This window comes from Prinia subflava, chromosome 5 (genome assembly GCF_021018805.1).
Source record: "Prinia subflava isolate CZ2003 ecotype Zambia chromosome 5, Cam_Psub_1.2, whole genome shotgun sequence".
Classification (NCBI taxonomy): Eukaryota; Metazoa; Chordata; class Aves; order Passeriformes; family Cisticolidae; genus Prinia; species Prinia subflava.
This window is the reverse complement of record NC_086251.1, coordinates 14,268,902-14,286,842: the sequence shown is the minus strand read 5'-3', so window position 1 is coordinate 14,286,842 and position 17,941 is coordinate 14,268,902. Positions and strand designations below refer to the sequence as shown.

The following is a 17,941-nucleotide window of genomic DNA, read 5'->3' as shown; positions in this document are numbered from 1 at the left end:
ACATGAACTATTTATCTCATTTGGCCTGAAGTCCTTTCTTTCAAGTTATTTCCTGTTTGACTGATAGCTTTTGCACCTCCTAGATTGGCCCAAGTGGACGTTAAAGAAATTAAAATTCTACTTGTTGCTCAAAACCCATCTGAATCCACTGGGTTTAAATAGAATACTTAGTTTTTCAGAGCTCGTTGTCCTGATATTGTTTTCCCAAAAGTAATCAAAAATTAATATTGAAGTTCAGGTAAAAATAAGGAGGTGTTTGATGTTCTTCATTTTCCACCAGGGGGTCTTTTCCATCCTTACATATTTGTAATATCATGAGATTTCTCTCCTTGGCCAAATGTGACCCTGAGGTGAACCATGGATAACCAAATCTTTTTTTTTTCTTTGCTCATTAGATTAGAATTTATTGTGTACCCTGGCTAAGCTTGCATGTGCTGACATGCCTTGTTAGTTCCCTAAACTTTGAATTTAACAGCAGAATAACCTGCCAGTTTTTCTGTAAGGAATTCAAAAGTGTCACATAGTGGCATGAAGTGGTGTTGCATCACTGGTGTGACTTTAGGCCCCTTTTAGTGCTTTTATCCTATGGTTGCATAGTGCTTTGTGTAGTTACTTATAGTATTCCTTAAAGAGTTTTTAAATTGAATTTAACATTTGTAGAGGCGTCTTCTTGATTTGCAGTGGCTGAGTTTTGTGTGGAGTGCCAGCCAGCAGGTGATTAACCTTCATTAGAGGTGTTTGCCTTTCCCTGGCTATGCTCCCTGCCTATTTCCATGTGATTTTTGGTGGTGCTGTGCAATTACTTAGAGAGTTAAATGCAGATGCAGTTGCACAGGTTAGCTGGTCTTGTGAGGTTGCCCAGTATTTTTATGTGATAGAACTTGTCTGAGATGGTACAGTAGAAGAACCTATTTACATTTAAAGTATTGTGCATGCTCCTGCAGCTCATTTCAAGTTTTGTGGCTTTACAGCTTCCTGCTCTAATTGTCTCCTGTGGTATGGCTAATCCTCAATTACACAGAATTTATTCTTTTGACTGATCAGTGTTCATGCAACCAATATTTTAGCTGAAATAATTAGGTTTAAATGCAATTCAAGTGGCAATTATAGGTTGTATCTCTTCCAAGTTTGTGCTGGACTGCTTAAGCAAGTTAATTTGAAGGGACAAAAGTGCTTAAAGGAAAAGACCTGACAGTATGTGGTGCTCTCAGATCTGACCCCTTTTCTGAGAGTCAGTTTGACTGTATTGTCTGATGAATGCTCTAATGAAATTAGCTGACCACTTTGGCTAATAATAAATAACCCACATACTAGTTAAGTAGTTAATCACTGCCTCAAATATGAATAAATTGTGGTGATTTTCAGAAAAACTGTAGTGCAGTCTGTTTTGTTCCTGACCTTGTGGTTGGATTAAAGGTTTCTATAAGCATTGTAATATCTTTAAATGAAAAATGTAACTGGTCACGTAATTTATTCCAGGGAGGATCTGGCAAGAGCTTCACAAATCCTTCAGGCTAGTGGTGGCTTTTAGACTATGGACAACTGGGTTCCACTGATTATTGCAGCTTTTCTCTGCTTTTTCCTCACTCCAGCATTTGTGTGGATGTATTGTGAATTGGGTCAGAAAACGGAAGTGGATTCAAAATCTGCTGCAGTTGTGTTTGTCATTTTGGTTTTGTTGGTTTTTTTAAGTTTATTAGATTTTGCTGTTCGAAACTGCAGCTCTCTTTTAGCAGTTATTTTTTTGGATTGGATACTTTAAAGCTTGTGGATTTTGGGAAGTGATGGGAGCATTTGGCATAAGGGATTAAAACAGTGGTAAATTGATTCCATGGGGTTAGTTGTAAGTTTCATGGTCTGAATGCTATTTCCCTCCAGTGGGAAAATACAAAAACTTGTTGGAAGAGATAATCATGAGCACCAGTGATATGTAGTGGTTCTTTCTGGAACTACACTGAATTTAAATTGCAGAACTGGAGGAAAAATACATTTTTCTTCCATCTGTGGTTCAGCTGAATTTAGCTAAATCCAAATGCAACAGGTCACTGCTGAGAGCTCAGGAATTGCTTGCAACTTAATATTGACTGATAATGATGCTGGCAAATGAATGACCTGCTGTCCAGGAGTCACTGCTCCAGTGAATCTATACTCTTCAAGTTAGCAGTGATGTATGGCTATCTCCATATAGAAGTAGATGTAAAACTAATAGTAAACCTCAGGCTCATGTGAATCTGTCACCTGCATGTGGCTTTGCTGGCTCTAGGAATATGTTTGCAGCTATTTAAATGCTGTATTATCTTTGAGTTGCAGAGAGACAATGGGACCACTGGCACGCTGACAGAAAACGTGCTTCTCCGGGCAGCTGAAGGGCAGAATCAAGAACTGTCAGCTTTTTCTGAAGCAGTTACGAAGTAAGAAATCACTGACTATGAATTAACTTTCAGAAGAGAAAAAAAAAGCCAAGTGATTCATCTTCAGTTAGCTTGACAGGAACAGTTCCCTTTTTTTTTTTTTTTTTTTTTGTTTGCTTGATGGGACGAATTTCAGTATATATCCTTTTTCCTTTTCATATCTCAGTTTTTCCTGGTTTTGTCCTGGTTTATTTTTTTTCACGAATGAAACAGAATTGTGAAGATCTTCAGTACTAAGATTATTGTATCATCATATGTCCTCTTTCTTATTTTCATCCTGTGACTTTCACTTTTCCTTGTTTTTATAATACCTTTTTATCCTCAGAAGTATTTTTCTATATCTCATTGGGTTTTTATTACAATTTCTGTTGGAAGAATTTGAAGTCTTTTTTTTTTTCTTCTTAGCTGATACACCCCACAAAATCCTATCTCTCAGTGGATTTCCAGCCTTTAAATGCTTTTATTTTTGTTGTTTCCACAACTGGAATTCTGTAACGTAAAGCCTTTAAACTTGTCTATGCTTAGCTCAGATAGTGAAGTTTCTTAAAGATTGTGTGGGGTTTTTTCTTACTGCCACAATTTAATGAGAGATTATTTTTTTTGTTTTCTTCTTAGAGAAGACAAACTACTCTTGCCCTTTTTCCTTCTAAGATCAAAATTCAAGAAATAGTGGAGGAAATAGAGATCTTGGAATCTCAATGATAGCATCTGTTTTTTAAAGCAGAGATGTTTATGAAATGAAAAGGAAATGCCACAAAACCAGTGAAAATTCATATGTATGGGAAACATACTGATGAACAACATTAGGACAAATCCACATAGGACAGGCTTTCTGCAACACTTTCTGGCTAAATCTAGTTGTTACACTTTCTTTCAAGACCCAGTGTTTAAAATACTGGCAGACTTTCAACTGGACAGGTCTTGCTGGAGGACCTTGGCATTGTCCAGAATCAAGATGATTAAATAAATGATTCTTATAGAGGAGTTCTGTTCTTAATCTCCTTTAATATTACTTTATTACTGGCAAAAGTTTAGGGTTAAATTATTTTATCTGTATTAAATAGCAGAGGATAAAAAGCATTCCAGGTATGGTTTATTCACTTGTAGGTAAACATGCAATACTGTTTGTGTCCTAAATAAAAACCTTTACCTCAATTAAGGCCTCTTACTCAACTTCATGGCTTGGAATAGCTACCTTCTGCATGCTATCTAAATTCAGATTAGACTTCTAAAAATTGAAATGGGAAGAGATTTTTTGGGGTTTTTTTTGTTTTTTAATTAACTTTTAGAAAATACTGTGGATTACGTTTTTAAGAACTGTTTTAGAGCTTAGCTTCTGCAGAAGCTGGATATGTCCTGTAAGAATTGACCTATTAAACATTTTAAGCTATGTGGAAAACCTGCCTAATTATATGCTAGGATTTTTTTCCTGTCTAACTATTACTTGTATAATTATTGTGGGCAATGCTCTGTTGAGAGTAGAAAAATTAAATGGTGCTTTGCACATGCAATTTAGGTAGAGAGCCAAAGGTAGTTTTTACTGTTCTGCCTTGTGGTTATTACCGTGTTATTTTGCTTTAGTCTTGGGCTTCTCCAATGTTTCATAAACATTCTCTTCTTCCAGATTGAGGACCAAGTTTCCTTATACTGATAAGCAAACAAACCCAGGTTTTGTGCTGAGTCCAATCATGCTGCAGAGAAGTGTAACTGGGGAGAGTGCCAGTATCAAGGTTTCAATAGAAATCGAAGAATTCCAGCAACCAGTGACTTTCACATGTGATGGTATGTTCCTGCCTCTTGAGTTGGAGTTTGCTTGTTAAAGACTGTACCCTCAGCCTAGGACAATGCCTGTGAGTTTTTGTAATCTCTGGGTCTCAGGGGCATGGGTTGTTCATGGGAAATGTGGAAAAGGTAACTGAGGAAAAGCCTAGTGCTGGGCCAGTGTATCCGTCAGAAAATATTTAGATGTTGCCAAACTGAAATACTGACTGTAAAAAAGGAAAGTCCAGCAAACCAGAAGCACTGTTCTATCTATAGCTGGATAGAATGAAACAGTTTTTGAAGACTTTTTTTCTTTATAGTTATTGAGAGAATAATGACACCAGGACAGAGATTTTTAATGTTTATTTTTTCATTTCAACACTCTAACATATTTTAAAATAAGTTTTTGTAGGCTATCTAAAAAATCAGGCAAACTGCTGCTGGAAAATAGGGACAAACACTAAAACTATCTATTACTTGCCTTCAATACATGCTTATGGACACAAACACTAAAATAATACGGTTGGATGTGCCATAACTGGCTGTCCCAGTTTTGTGGGTAACCGGGAATAATGGTTTGGGACTTGAGGTTTCCCTGGTTGTACTACATAAATTCATATTCTCTGTGCACTTTTGGCTGCCCTGTGCTTGTATTTCTAACTGCATGCTGTCAGCTTCTGGCAGTTGTGGGTGATAAAATAACAGGGTTTTTTTTTTTTTTTGCCTCTATACTTCAGTGGTCTCTTGTCACTTGTGAAGGTTATCATTTGGATCGCAACTTCTAACAGTGTAGATATTTCAGAGCTGGTTGTTCTCAAAAGATCTGGAGTTGCTCTGTTACTCACATGAACTTGCTACTCTATTGGAAAAACAGGCTCTCAGTGCATCAGTGTTTTCATTTTATATTAATTTGCTGGACTTTACATTTATTCTGTGGTGATTTAATAGTCTTTTGTTAAGAAATGAGATGGATTTTAAATACAGCCTAGGAAGGGTTTCTGCACTTAATCCTTAAGACTACTCTTGTCTAATATTACAAGCTTAATCCGTTCCTACAAAAGGCTTTTGTAGGGTAACTAAAATGTTAGGGCTTCAGCCCTTTATTTCTAATATTTTTTGTAAATAGCTTGGAATGTGTTTTGCATTCTAACCCCACATGTTTTCTTCTTTACACTTTCTACTCCCTTCCTTTTTTCTGACGCTGAAAATAATCAGTTAAACTATCTGTCTTCCATAGCTGGGGAAAGGTGGGTATGTGACTAGTAATAGGGGGTATTTAAAGTTATTCTCTACCTTTAATTCCTTCTCTTCTTGGTCAAATTGTTGCACACCTCAGCATCCTGATGCTAGAGCTGCTTTACTTCAGTGTGGCTTTCAGCCTTGCTCAGAAGGAGCTGCAGCCTCTCAGTGCTCTGACAACTCAGTTTGTAGAAAGGGCTCAGGAGGGAAATGGATGAACTTTAGAGCTTATTTGGATTCATTTTGCATTCATTTATTAGACTTTGCATGGAAGTTTGCTCTGTCTGAGCAAACATTGTGTGTCAGCAAGGGATTGATGTCTTTGAATAAGATGTAGGGCAGGGAAAAGGTGGTAACATCTTTGCAGTCTTCACTGGGCTTTGCAGGGCTGGCAGGCCTTTGGCAGTGCAGCCTGTGACTGCAGCACAGAAACTGTCCCTGCATGAACTACCACTGCATCTTTTTTCTTTATCAACTACCAGATATATTCCCTGCTGAAGGCAGCACAGCAATTTCACCCAATAATAAGTTAAACAGTCTTAATGACTCAAAGTGTTTCTGAATTCATACTCCCTGTCATTCCTTGTTGAATTTCGCATGGTCTGGTTTCGCATAGCTTCATATGCAATGAGCTACCTCTGTGCTTGTAATAATTAATCACTTGTTAATAAGATGAAGCACATGTGTAATCTTGTGGAAAATATTGTTGTGGCATTACCTCTTTACCATATCTATCATACTAGTAATATTTCTTCCTTTAAAAAACAAAACTGAGAAAATCAGAGATGTCTGTGGAGGGGGAAAAGCCCCCATTCTGAAGGTACTGACAAAATATAAAATTGTTTTTATACAGCACGGGGTTTTTACACAATTTTGAGGCACTTAATGATATTGTTCACAAATGATTTAAAGGAAATCATCAGAAGCTAGGTAGGGAGGGCTAGAGAGTTCTTTGTATTTAAACATTTGTATCATTCAGCATATATGTATTTCTAGTCAGTGACAGCTGGTGGCTGTGGGGCAATGGATTTTGGGGTTGAGTGAGATGATTTTTTTGCTCTGTAGTTGCTGGAAGAAAGACTACTCTTCAAAAAGCATTTGGAGCCTGATAGAAAATTACTGGTAGCTAAGAGCTGCATTTTGCAAAGGCTCAGTGATGCTAACTGGGATCTGCTTTGTACTAAGTGGAAGCTTCCCTGGGCAAGTGGAAAGGAAAAAGGGCAAAAGACTTTCAGTAGGATTTGCCTCAGTTGCAGCTGGTATTCCGTTCCTCAAAAGCAGAACAAATAGAGGAGTTCCATCTCCAGCTCTTCAGATAGTGTTTCTTAAACTTTAAGTGCCTCTGGGATCACTTACCTATTTGAAGTCCTTGCTAAATAGGGCAAATTTATAATTAAAAAAAAAAGAAAAAGGCTGTCCTCTGTCCTGCAGACTGTGTTTGTACTTCTGGTTAAGTGACTACACTGTATCCTAATTTATAAAGATTTTTTGGGGCTTTTTATAATGGCAGGCAGGTTTTAGTAGGTACCTTTCTTGGTGAGAGAAAAGTGAAGATGTCAAACTATGACATTTAGATGACAATAGAAGCGAGGAAGTCTTCTCTACAAGTATAAAAGTCAATTTCATTAAATAACTACAATTTCTGAGTGAACAGTAGTTAGTGTCACTCGCCATAGATCGGTGTTTAACTTTTGGATGTAATTTCTTTAAACAGTGAGTTCCCCTGTGGAGCTTATAATAATGCAGGCACTTTGCTGGGTGCACGATGATTTGAATGAAGTGGACATTGGCAGCTATATCCTGAAAGTCTGTGGCCAAGAAGAAGTTTTACAGAAGTAAGCAAACTCTTTTTCATTAATACTTAATTTCATGCTTTTTCATGACACAGTTACTGGAAGGTGTATCTCTAGTGATTAAATGTGTGAAAGAAACCTTTAAAATGTAAAGGAGTCACTCTTTGCACAAAGCTCAGAAGTTTTTGGAGTTGCTCCGGGATACAGCAAAGCATGTTGCCATCTCATCTAATGCAGATCTGTTCTAATGCAGATGCCTGTTTCTGGAGCATTTCTGTTGAGAGATGTTGTAGTTTTTCACCACTCTTCAAATATCAGAAGCTGAAAAAAAATTCACTGTTTTCAAATAAACTGGGGAAGTTGTGGTTTGCAGGATTTTGTTTGATTTTTGGTTTGTTTTTATTTTGTTGTCATTTTATTCCAAAACTAATGGTTTACAAAGCCCCAGTAGTTTTCTGGGTTAGAGTGTTTGGTTTCAGTGTCGTTAGGAGTTTTAGCACAAGCACAGGTATCTGCAGTAGTGTGTAAAAACCCGTGCAGTAGCACACGTCAGATCAAGGATGGCGTGGGGCTTGGTTCACCATTTCCTTCCTTCATGGCGAGAGGTTGCCTGGAATAGTCCATGTGAGTGTTTGTGAGAGCACTGCTTTGCTTGTGGCTTTAGCTTGCCTTTGTTTCACAGCAAGCACTGCATAGGAAGCCACGAGTACATCCAGAGCTGCCGGAAGTGGGACACGGACATCAGCCTGCAGCTCCTGACGCGCGGCGGGATCTGCAGCGAGCTGGCGCGCACGGTGAGTGCCGCCCGCTCGCAGGACAGCGCTGCTGCAGGGCTCAGCTCTGCCCTCACGGACAGATCGGTGTGTCTGTCTGCTGTGGAAATGCCTGTCCTTCCACGAGGGGAAATACAGAACTGAATTTTCATGTTGCCCTAAGATCTTCCTAGTTTGCTGAGCGTTCATAGTAAAGCAGAAGCGTGCAGCTTCTCACGCTCGTAAATGTAAACACAAGATCGTGTTTTGTAAATACTGCCCTTGTTATAGATTTCTTCTCCAAGAGAAGGAGAAGTTGAATGACAGCCTCCTTGACCAGTGTGGATGAGAGGTAGAATAACCACCCTCCAATCCATGGTCACCTTGTGAGAGGTATATAATAGGAATAATAAACAAAGGCAGGGCTCTCGCTCTCCTGCCCTACTGCTCTCTGAACCCAGACCTCTGTCTCCCGAGTGTGTCATTATCTAGCTAGGCTCGCAGTGATATTTTCACAAGGCACATTACATAAATATGGACAGTGCCCCTTACTAGAACCTAGTATTTTATACCTGGAAAAAGTATGCAAGCAGTTGGACTAAACTAGAGGACTGAAAAACAAGGAACAAATTTCAGAGTTAAATAGAAGTTGAGAACAGTTTTTGAGTTTAATGAAATATGCATCAGAGGATGCATCAAAGAGGAAGGAAGGATTATTTGCATAGTTGGGCACTTGATGGCTGTTTCTTCCCTCTATCCCCATGTGTACACATTTCACAGGCTATTAAGTAATTATTTCTTTTCCCCTTTGAAGAGATCACCCTACATCTTTCCCCTTCGACACCCCAGGTGTTAATAAGTAATCTTCTAAAACAGTCTGCATATTATAGAAAGGTGAGAACTGGACTTAGTACCTAATGTTTTGTTGCAGGAAGATGATGACAGGACACCTGTACATCTAACCAAACACCTCTACAAAGTAGAAAAGCCTTTCAGAGAACCTATCATAAGGTAATGTTTTGTGGTTATTTTAATAATCAAGTGCTGATCACCACTGAATTCCTCACCAAGGTTGTGTTCTGTTCTGTTCTTGTACTTGTGTTCAATAAATGTTATTTCTTGCAGATCTTCCATTGAAGAGCTTCTTGAGGTGTATCACAAGCATGTTACCATAGCCTTTAAGAATGAGGTAAGGTTGTTGTAGATTATTGCTAAACCAAAAGTAGCATGACCAAATTCACTGATCAGGTAGCTGGGAAAAAGGCTTCCACCTCTGGGAGACTTAGAATCTGAACAAGCTGTCAAGTGTGAAATTATAATCAGGGGTATTTAAATTTCTGTTCTTCTTCCTGGCTTTTCTTGCAAACCAGTTATTATCTGATCATTACAACTAGAAATGTATCTTCCAAGTCCTGGGGTGAAAATAACCTCTGTCTCAAACGTGCTGGAAGAGGTTAATTCAGGAGAATAGGGAAGAGGTCTGAATTCTGACTATGGCTATTGTTGACAGCCATGAATGATGTGTTTACTAACAGATAAAAATCTGCATGATAGAGAGCAGGATTAGTTGTGTACAATGGGAGTTAGAACAGAAGCAGGTTTGGAACATACAAATAAGTTCTACACAAAGCGTAATAATGTCTTATTCTGTGTTATTTAATTAATTTAAAATACCCTGTAAAAATTCTCTTTCAGTGTATGGCAGGTAGCTTAAAGCAGCTTAACTGTTGAATAATTTGGAGTAATATCTCATCTGCAAATGCTTATGGATGAAACCTGCTTTGTTCATTTCTCAAAGGAGAAGCTGCTTTTAACTGCTGATAGTAGTGTAACTTGGAGTCTTAAATTCTAAAACATTAGATAATGTCTTTAGAAACTGTGTTTCTTAACAGTTTCTGTAGGAACAGTCTTGAAATGAATTACTTAATTGCAATACTGTTCGTTTCCACTGTGTTTGTTTGCCTCTGCAGGAATGCAGGTCTGAACAAGCTGCTGTCTGCTATTTCCATACTCCCTTAATATTATTTAATTCCCTTGATGGTGATTCACCACGTTCTCAGGGGGAGTTTTGAACACAAACTTTTTGTAAAAGAGTGAGCTGTTAGTGCTCCCTGCCATGGTGGTGGCTCTGTTGCTTTGCTCTTGCAGCTGCTTCAGCTTCTTTGTTTAGCTGTGATTTCACAGGCTGGGATCAGGAATGCAAAACATCTTGATTCAGACTTGTTTTCTAGTCTTTGTAGTCTTTTTGAGGTTGGGAGATGTAGTTTGTAGGTGGTGATGATTAGATCCAAATAGCAGCAGTTCTGCATTTGAAGTTTTTTTTACTTCATGAAGTGAATTCTTGTACATATTCAGTAGCTGAAGCTTGCTAATCCAAGTAAAGAAGGGTAATCCATAGATAATTTATATGTAGGCTTTGATTTCACATTATTTGAAAGTTATCAATTGTCTTTTTACTGAGATTTGAGAGCCTGTGAGGAAAATAGCAGTGGAAATTTTTCTTTCCATATCACAAAGAAGCTGTTACCTTCAATTTGTTAGCTTTGGAAGAATGGCTTAAATATTTACAGTGTCTTCTGACTTCTGTGGTTATTTTCTTACCAGAACAGTTAATTGTTGCCAGGTAACTCTCAATTTAAGAACTTTCTGATTCAAATGGCTTTTTTGCTATCCATTTGTAGGAAGGCCACGAGAATATGTCTGGGAGAGTGGTGGTTGGGAATCAATTTGCGTCTTAGTCAGAGGATATTGCAGTAATTATTCCTCTTATTTAGTAGTAAGTGCTCAGAACTTATTGTGAAAGAAACCTATACATTAAGCCTTTAAAAAGTAAACCATTTTAATTTTCTACACGTGTTCTTTAAAATTGGATGACATTTAATGTAAGGCTTTCCTTACATTAAAAAACAAACCCCAGGAAATCTAGGATAATTCAGATTTTACTCAAGTGGCTTTTCTTCTGTTGGAAGAGTAGAAAGAAGAGAATATTAGGAGCAGCTCAACTTTGTCTTAAGTAGCCTATAAAAGTATATTAATGTGAAATAAAAAAGATCAGTTCCATCATGGAAGCAGTACTGTAGTGTCGGTGTAATTTAAACCTGTATCTCTACAGCCTGGAATTGCAACACAGCTTCTTTAGCATTGTGTCCTCACACTGATTGAATTCTCTTCTTTGAACTGCACTTTCTTTTTAGGCCATGAGGGAAATTGAGCTTAGTATCTCATTAGAAAATAATTGTTTGCCAACAGTTCAATGGAAAAATGGTTGGGAATCTCCTAATGTTTCCTGGCACCCCATTCTAGGATCTGTACTACCTTGTTTTTGGCATTCACAAGGAAGCTCTCAATATTGAGGTTTTTCTTTATTTCAATCATTACACCACAGTTCAATATAATGGAGATATGCATCTCATAGTGATGTTTTCTTGGCAATTTGTTAAAAAACCTTAAAGCAATACTGGGTTTCACAATTGTGATCAGATCAATCTGTTCTCTCATACATTCCTTATTAGAACCAGCATAAAGCAGTAGATCATGTAATTAAGACTGTCAGAAAAATCTGTTCTACACTGGATTGTGTAGAGACTCCTGCAATAACGGAATCAGTGAAGAGGCTCAGGAGGGCTGTTAATCTCCCCAGGACTAAAAATGCTGAGGTAAACTTTCGCTCTGTAAATTGCATGTTTTAACTAATAAATATCATTTCACAGTCTTTAGTAGATGGGAATAACAGCAGTAGTTCTGTTGGGGTTATGTTGGCATTTTTTTGTTGAATTTTACTTATTTATTTATTTTGCTTCACATCTTCCATTTATTTTGATGTCTTTCTGCTGTTAATGCATTAATTGCTTGCTTTGGGAGTATTTTCCTTTTCTAAATAGTGACTGTTTAAAAACTAGTTTTCAAGTAATGTTTTCTGGTTCTGTAACTAGAAAGTTGTGTCACTGGAGATGCCACTAAATCTGACTGAGGGGAACTGACAGGAGCTCACCCTGTCTAAAATTAATGCAGTTATGCTTTAAAGGAGGAATTGACATCATGTCTTTTCCCAGTAGTGTTTGTGACTAGCAATAGCATCTTAAAACTCTTCACTGTTCATACTCCTGCATTCCTGAGCATAAGGACAAACCCCCAATCTCTCAAATAGCACAGAATTTGATGATGCAACTGCCTTATAATGAATTGTTCACTTGAGCAGGACGGTCTCAAGTCATCTTGTCAAAAACAGTCATTAAGTGGAGAAGTGTGCAAATAAAAAAACACTAAATAATCTTATAATGCTATTTCTGTTGTCCTGCAGCCTTACTCGAGTGGCAATTCACGTGATATTCTATTTGCTTTTGGCTTCATCAGTTCAGTGATATATTTGTAATACTGAGCAGAAGACAGATAAATATAGTTGTCACAAGAATTAAAAATCTTACAGGGAAGTGCAGAAGACAACATAGTGAAATACAGCATATAAATATTTTTTCAGTGTTTACTTTTTGATAGGAGAAAGCTGTAGAAATAATCAGATTATAGTGTACAAATTGCTCCCGAAAAATAACGTTGCTCCGGTAGAATTTGAAAAAGGTGGGATTTTATGAATAAAATCCTGTGATTATTTTATGATGGACATTGGCTTACAGGCAATGTGTACGAAGGCATGTAGGACTGCTCTCAGAAACAAAATTGCTATAAATATTGGAGACTATTGCATCATAAGCTTTCGTAAGATATTGTTTGATTTTATTTTTTTTAAAGTAATTCCTTGTGGCTGGAAGAAGTGACTGCATTTTTTTAAGAATGTGAATTTTTTTGATATTCAAACTTCAAGTTGAAGATGCTCAATTAGTACACGAAAAGTGTAAGGAGAGCTTTCATTCTTCTGCATCACTTATGACAAACTTCTTAGGAAGTTAGAAACTGAGGTTTGATTTTAAACCACAAGCTTAGTTTTCATTATAAAGTTTAGTTTTATCAGGACTTGAATTTGGCATGAAACCCTTCCTGATTAGAAGGGAGTAAATTCCCAGGATTTGTTTGCTACCTCTTGGTTCTAACAGTGTCTTTGTTGAGACTAGACATTGCTGTGATATTGCATCATGTTGAGACTTCCATTTTAGCAGACTAAGAAGCAAAGAAAGATAGTACAGATAACAGTCCTTACTGTTCATTTTCTCAGTTATTGAATATTTTTTTTATTCAGTAAATTTATAAGTGTGCCAACAAAAGGTATCTTACCAAATGCCACATACAAGAAAAAGTGTTTAAAGCTATTAAAGATCTAAATTACTGGGCAATAATAAGCTAATGATCTCTACTTTCACCCATAACAGCCCTGAGCAAGTTTTATCTCTGCCTAGAGAAGTTAGATTATCCTGAGCAATATTCCAATGTACTGTGTCTTTCTGGACTTCATAAAGCATGTCATAACAGTTGACTTGACAAAAAATGAGCTTTTGAATTTGGTGAATAATTGCTGCATCATATAGAAATTGTGATGCTGTCAGTTAACTCTTGAGGAACTTTTATTTGAAAAGAAGTGTTACATAAAATTAAAAATGAGCCTAATTCAGATACTTCATAATTTCCATATAAGATACTTAGTAGCTGTGGAAAATTAATATAGATTTTCAGTATTGAAATTTCCTCTGACTTTATCATGTAGGTATCCTTAAAATGTGGCGATGACAATAGCAAGAGCCCCTCTGGTGAGTGAAATTCTTCAATTTCTATTTAAAACCTGTTTTGAGGTGGCTAATTTAGGAAGAAATGCATTCAAAATAAATTATCATTTAGGTTCACTGCAGCCTGAAAACCCTCTGAAAGTGAGTATAGACCAGTTAACAAGAGCAGTTGAGGCCCTTCTGCAACTCCACACGAATTCCTGTAGCAGTTCAGCAGTGATTTCTCCAGAAGAGAGTAAGAGTACCAAGGAAGCTTGGACTGTCACAGAACATCTCCAATTCACAATATTTGCTGCTCATGGAATTTCTTCTGGTTGGGTGTCAAAGTAAGTGACTTACTTATTGTAAAATTCCTCCTTTTATAGATTTTCTTTAAAATATTTTTATGGTCTTTTTATGTTTAACTTTTTTTTTCCTTGTCCAGTTATGAAAAATACTACTTGATTTGTTCTCTGACCCATAATGGAAAAGATCTGTTCAAACCTGTTCAGTCCAAGAAGGTTGGCACATACAAGAACTTCTTCTACTTGATTAAATGGGATGAACTGTAAGTGACTTTAGCCTGTTATAACTCAATGAAATGTTTTGTTTTAGCTAGCTGCTGAATACAGTCGTTCAAGCAACTCTTGGTTCTAATTCCATTTCAGGCATCCAAAGAACAATTTACTGATCAAAATCAGAAATATTTTTCCAAATGATATTTCAGTACTCATTTTAAAAGGGGGAATGGAGATGCTGGACAAGTGCCCTGTGCTAATGTGTTTGTAGCATACAATTACAGGGAGTTGGGAAGCTCAGAACATTCCTTGCAATGGGAATGGCTTGTGCTGCTTTAAGAGGGATTAAAGAATGAAGCTTGCTTGTATGTACTGCTCAATTTATGTAAATGGAGAGGAAAGGCAACTCACTTTACTAACATCAATGTTGAATCAGTTTTTGTTCCAAGTACAAAGAGCAGAAAGGAAGAGGGAAGAGCATGCAGAGAAAAGATAGGGAGATAATGGCCAGTGGTATCTGACAACTGAAAGGGGAACATTTTTCATGATCTGTGCACAGCTTAATCTCTGCCACTTGAGTTATCAGGCAGCCTGTCATAGCTGAAGCATCACGTGAGCTCCATGGTGCCCCGTATCTACTCTCCTGACTGTTTTTAAAGGTCAGAGATAGACCCTAAGGAATGTCCTGAAAGTTTGTGGTGAACAAATTATTTCAGACCAGCAATGAGAGAGTTTCTAGAACATCTCCCTTCAGAGAGTACTCCAGCTACCTTATTTTTCTGGTGATGCATGGGATTAATTGTCAGATCTTTTGCTGGCAAGCACTAGTGTATTAAAGTGAAAGGTCTGCTAGATTGCTTCAAAGCTGCTGACAACAGTGTAGTGCTTTATAGTGCAATTGTCATGTTTTACAGAGAAATCAAACTGAAAGAAGATTTTTAGGCAGTAGAGGCAGCGTAAACAAAAGCAGGAGCTTGAATAGCTCAGTGAGGTGTATACTCCTCTGCTGCTTGCTTTTTAGGTTTTAGGTACCATTTAGAATTTAACTTTCAGTAGTTCTTAATAGAGTCTTACATTTCGTTGGGAAACTTGTCAGCTGACCCTATCTGAAAAATCAGGAGGTGGCTAACATAGAATTCTGTGTGCCCTTCCTAGTGAGTGGAGTGGGAAAACTGGTTATGCTGGGCAGGTCAATTCTGTGCAAGGAATGTGATTTAATAGACAGAGATTAAAAAGGGTTGTTCCAAATCTGACTACAGTGCAGACGTGCAATTTAGCAGGTTTACAAACTATTGGTGTGGGAGGATGAAGTGGAGTGAAATATGATTGCATGGATATTTAACACTTGTTCTTCAATGTTAATTGACTTTTTGAAAGCAAGAAGCATAAAAGGATTATATGGATAATAGCTTGTAGCTTACTGTAGCTTACTAACTGCTGCCTTTTTTCTAACTGACTTATTTTTAATACTTTTATTTTGTAGAATAATTTTTCCCATCCAGATTTCACAGTTGCCTTTGGAATCACTCTTACGTCTGACTTTGTTTGGAATCCTAAATCAAAGTAGTGGGAGTTCCCCTGACTCAAATAGGCAGAGAAAGGGCCCAGAAATTTTGGGTCAGGTTTCTCTACCTCTTTTTGATTTTAGGCGGTAAGTATCCAAAACATGGGTAAGAGTATCAATGTGATTTGCTCTGTGTAAATCTTCCTCCACAACCATAACTATAGAAATTGCCTCTCTGATATTGAATATAGTAGGCCATGATAAAGGTAAGAATTGTAAACTATACTGATACAGAAAAAATACATTTCATTAAATAGAGGACAAAATGTGGTCCTGTGCTGTAGGATTTCCGTCTAACTGGCTGAAAAAACTTTACTGCTGGAGGAAGTTGAATATCGTTTGGATGATTATATCCTGGAATATTCTAAAATTATTCCTTTTGATTCAGAGCTGGATTTATTTTTAATGATTAAAATACAGGGATAATTAACAAGTTTGTTAAATTTGTGGCATATTTCTGGTTTGAACTGACTTTCCTTCAAATACAGCTGCTGGATGCTGTTACAAGTTTTTCACTGAGAATGAAAAGCCTGCTGTAACTTTTCTAAGCTGAGCGTCTCTGGCTTGGTTCAAGTTGCTTTGTGCTTCCAACTTTGATTACAAAGTGCATTCCAAAGTGCTTATCACTTGGGCAGCTACTCAGTGGGACATTAACCAGTAGGCTGGAACCAGAGGTGCCCAAATTAGACATCATGTTGCAGAAGCAATCGCACCATTGCGAAACTGCTTCTGCATTTATGCTAAAGGTGTCCTATTTATGTGTGCTGCTGACTTCGAGGTCTTACTGGAAGTTTAAATTGTCGAGCAAGGCTGCAGAAAGGCAGCCAGATCTTTCGTGGACATTTACTACTGGGTGTTGGTGTGGCTGTTTCATGTGCTGTTTCTGGATTGGACTTTACTTGTTCTGCTTTCTCTTTGTCTGGCGATGATTCCAACAGGTTGAGGGTGTCACAGAGTTTAGGATTTCCTGCACTGCAGAGATGGCCTGCAGCTGCTTTCAGTCTCCACTAAAGCTTGGGTTTCTTTTCATAAGTTATGCTTATTTCAACCTTCTGTTTAAATGTTGCATTTCAGTCTCCTGTCTAAATACCAGATTTCACATTGAAAACACAGCTTTTGATTTGAATTGCAAATTTATCTTGTCTTCGTGGTGTTCTCATAGGAGTTAGTTTGAGGAGAAAACTATAATTTCTGCTTATGCAGAGCACTGCAGTGGTGTGTGTTGTGCCAGAGTGAGTGGCCTGTATGTAGCAGCTGCAGAGATGCTTCGTGGTCTAACCCACCTGCAATCCACATAAATTAAATCCAGACCTAGGTAATTAAAGTTGGTAGCCAAATATTCCAGTTACAGTTGAATATAGCATGAATGGCAAGCAGGAGCTAAAACTTGAAACTAACTGAAATAAAGAGAGAACAAAACTGGTCATGTATGTGTTTTGGAAGAATCCATGGCCAAGTTAAAATTCCTCCTGCTGAAGTGCATGTGGAGTGGCTTAAAATGTCATTACTTGAGGATGGGACAGTAGGTTGTGGCAACTGTATTAAATTGGAGAATTATTAGAAAGAACAAGCTGTTCAGTTGTGGTTTAGTGACACTATTTGGTAATCTTCATTGGCATGACAAGCTCCTAGTTAATCAATATTTACATATAACAACCTGTTTTTTATTTGAAATACATATAAACCCTAAAATGTCTTTCAAAATATACTTAAAGTTTGGCCTTCAAGCAGTCTTTTGAGCAACATTTTGATTTTAAGAGACTGGTAGAAGTTTTTTTCTACTAATATTCAACACTGGTTGATTTATGAAGTATCTTCAGTTGTGCCCTACTACAGTTGGAAATGGTATTGATGTTGGGAATACAGTAGCAAATGCAAATGTCATTTGATATGCCCTTGCAGAATCTGGTAATGTGGGAAGTCCAAGCAAATGGTGATGCCTGTAAGATTCGTATGCCTGGGCCTTTTTTCTAGAAGCTAAGAAGACTGTGTGTGTGTGTGTGTGTGTTCAGTTTTTTTCTCAGAGGCAACAGTATTCCTTTTCTGACTTAAAAGAACAGGGAGCACCTAATTTATCTGTGTCATCTAAATCAACACTGAACTTTTTCCTTTGCCTTTTCCACCTGAAAGGTGTGTGCAGCCCTTTAAAGCACATAAAGTACAGATGACAGCCCGTGAAAATCAGTTAATTAATTTGACAAGTAATACCTTGGTGAAGTAAACAGACTGTGATACTAATAACCTGTACATGT

General features: G+C 37.5%; 1 protein-coding gene across 3 annotated transcripts in view; it reads left to right on the top strand.

Moving 5' to 3' along the window:
• PIK3C2A (phosphatidylinositol-4-phosphate 3-kinase catalytic subunit type 2 alpha) overlaps positions 1-17,941 on the top strand; it is a 51,130-nt gene that overhangs the window by 15,996 nt on the left and 17,193 nt on the right. For 2 of the 3 annotated variants that reach the window (XM_063398092.1, XM_063398091.1), the window contains exons 3-13: positions 2,305-2,411; positions 4,036-4,193; positions 7,126-7,246; positions 7,887-7,998; positions 8,888-8,967; positions 9,082-9,145; positions 11,469-11,612; positions 13,610-13,652; positions 13,741-13,954; positions 14,053-14,175; positions 15,609-15,776. In XM_063398092.1, coding sequence (XP_063254162.1) covers positions 2,305-2,411; positions 4,036-4,193; positions 7,126-7,246; positions 7,887-7,998; positions 8,888-8,967; positions 9,082-9,145; positions 11,469-11,612; positions 13,610-13,652; positions 13,741-13,954; positions 14,053-14,175; positions 15,609-15,776 — 1,334 coding nt within the window. The remainder of the gene's footprint in view (positions 1-2,304; positions 2,412-4,035; positions 4,194-7,125; positions 7,247-7,886; positions 7,999-8,887; positions 8,968-9,081; positions 9,146-11,468; positions 11,613-13,609; positions 13,653-13,740; positions 13,955-14,052; positions 14,176-15,608; positions 15,777-17,941) is intronic. The other variant, XM_063398093.1, reaches the window with a different exon arrangement.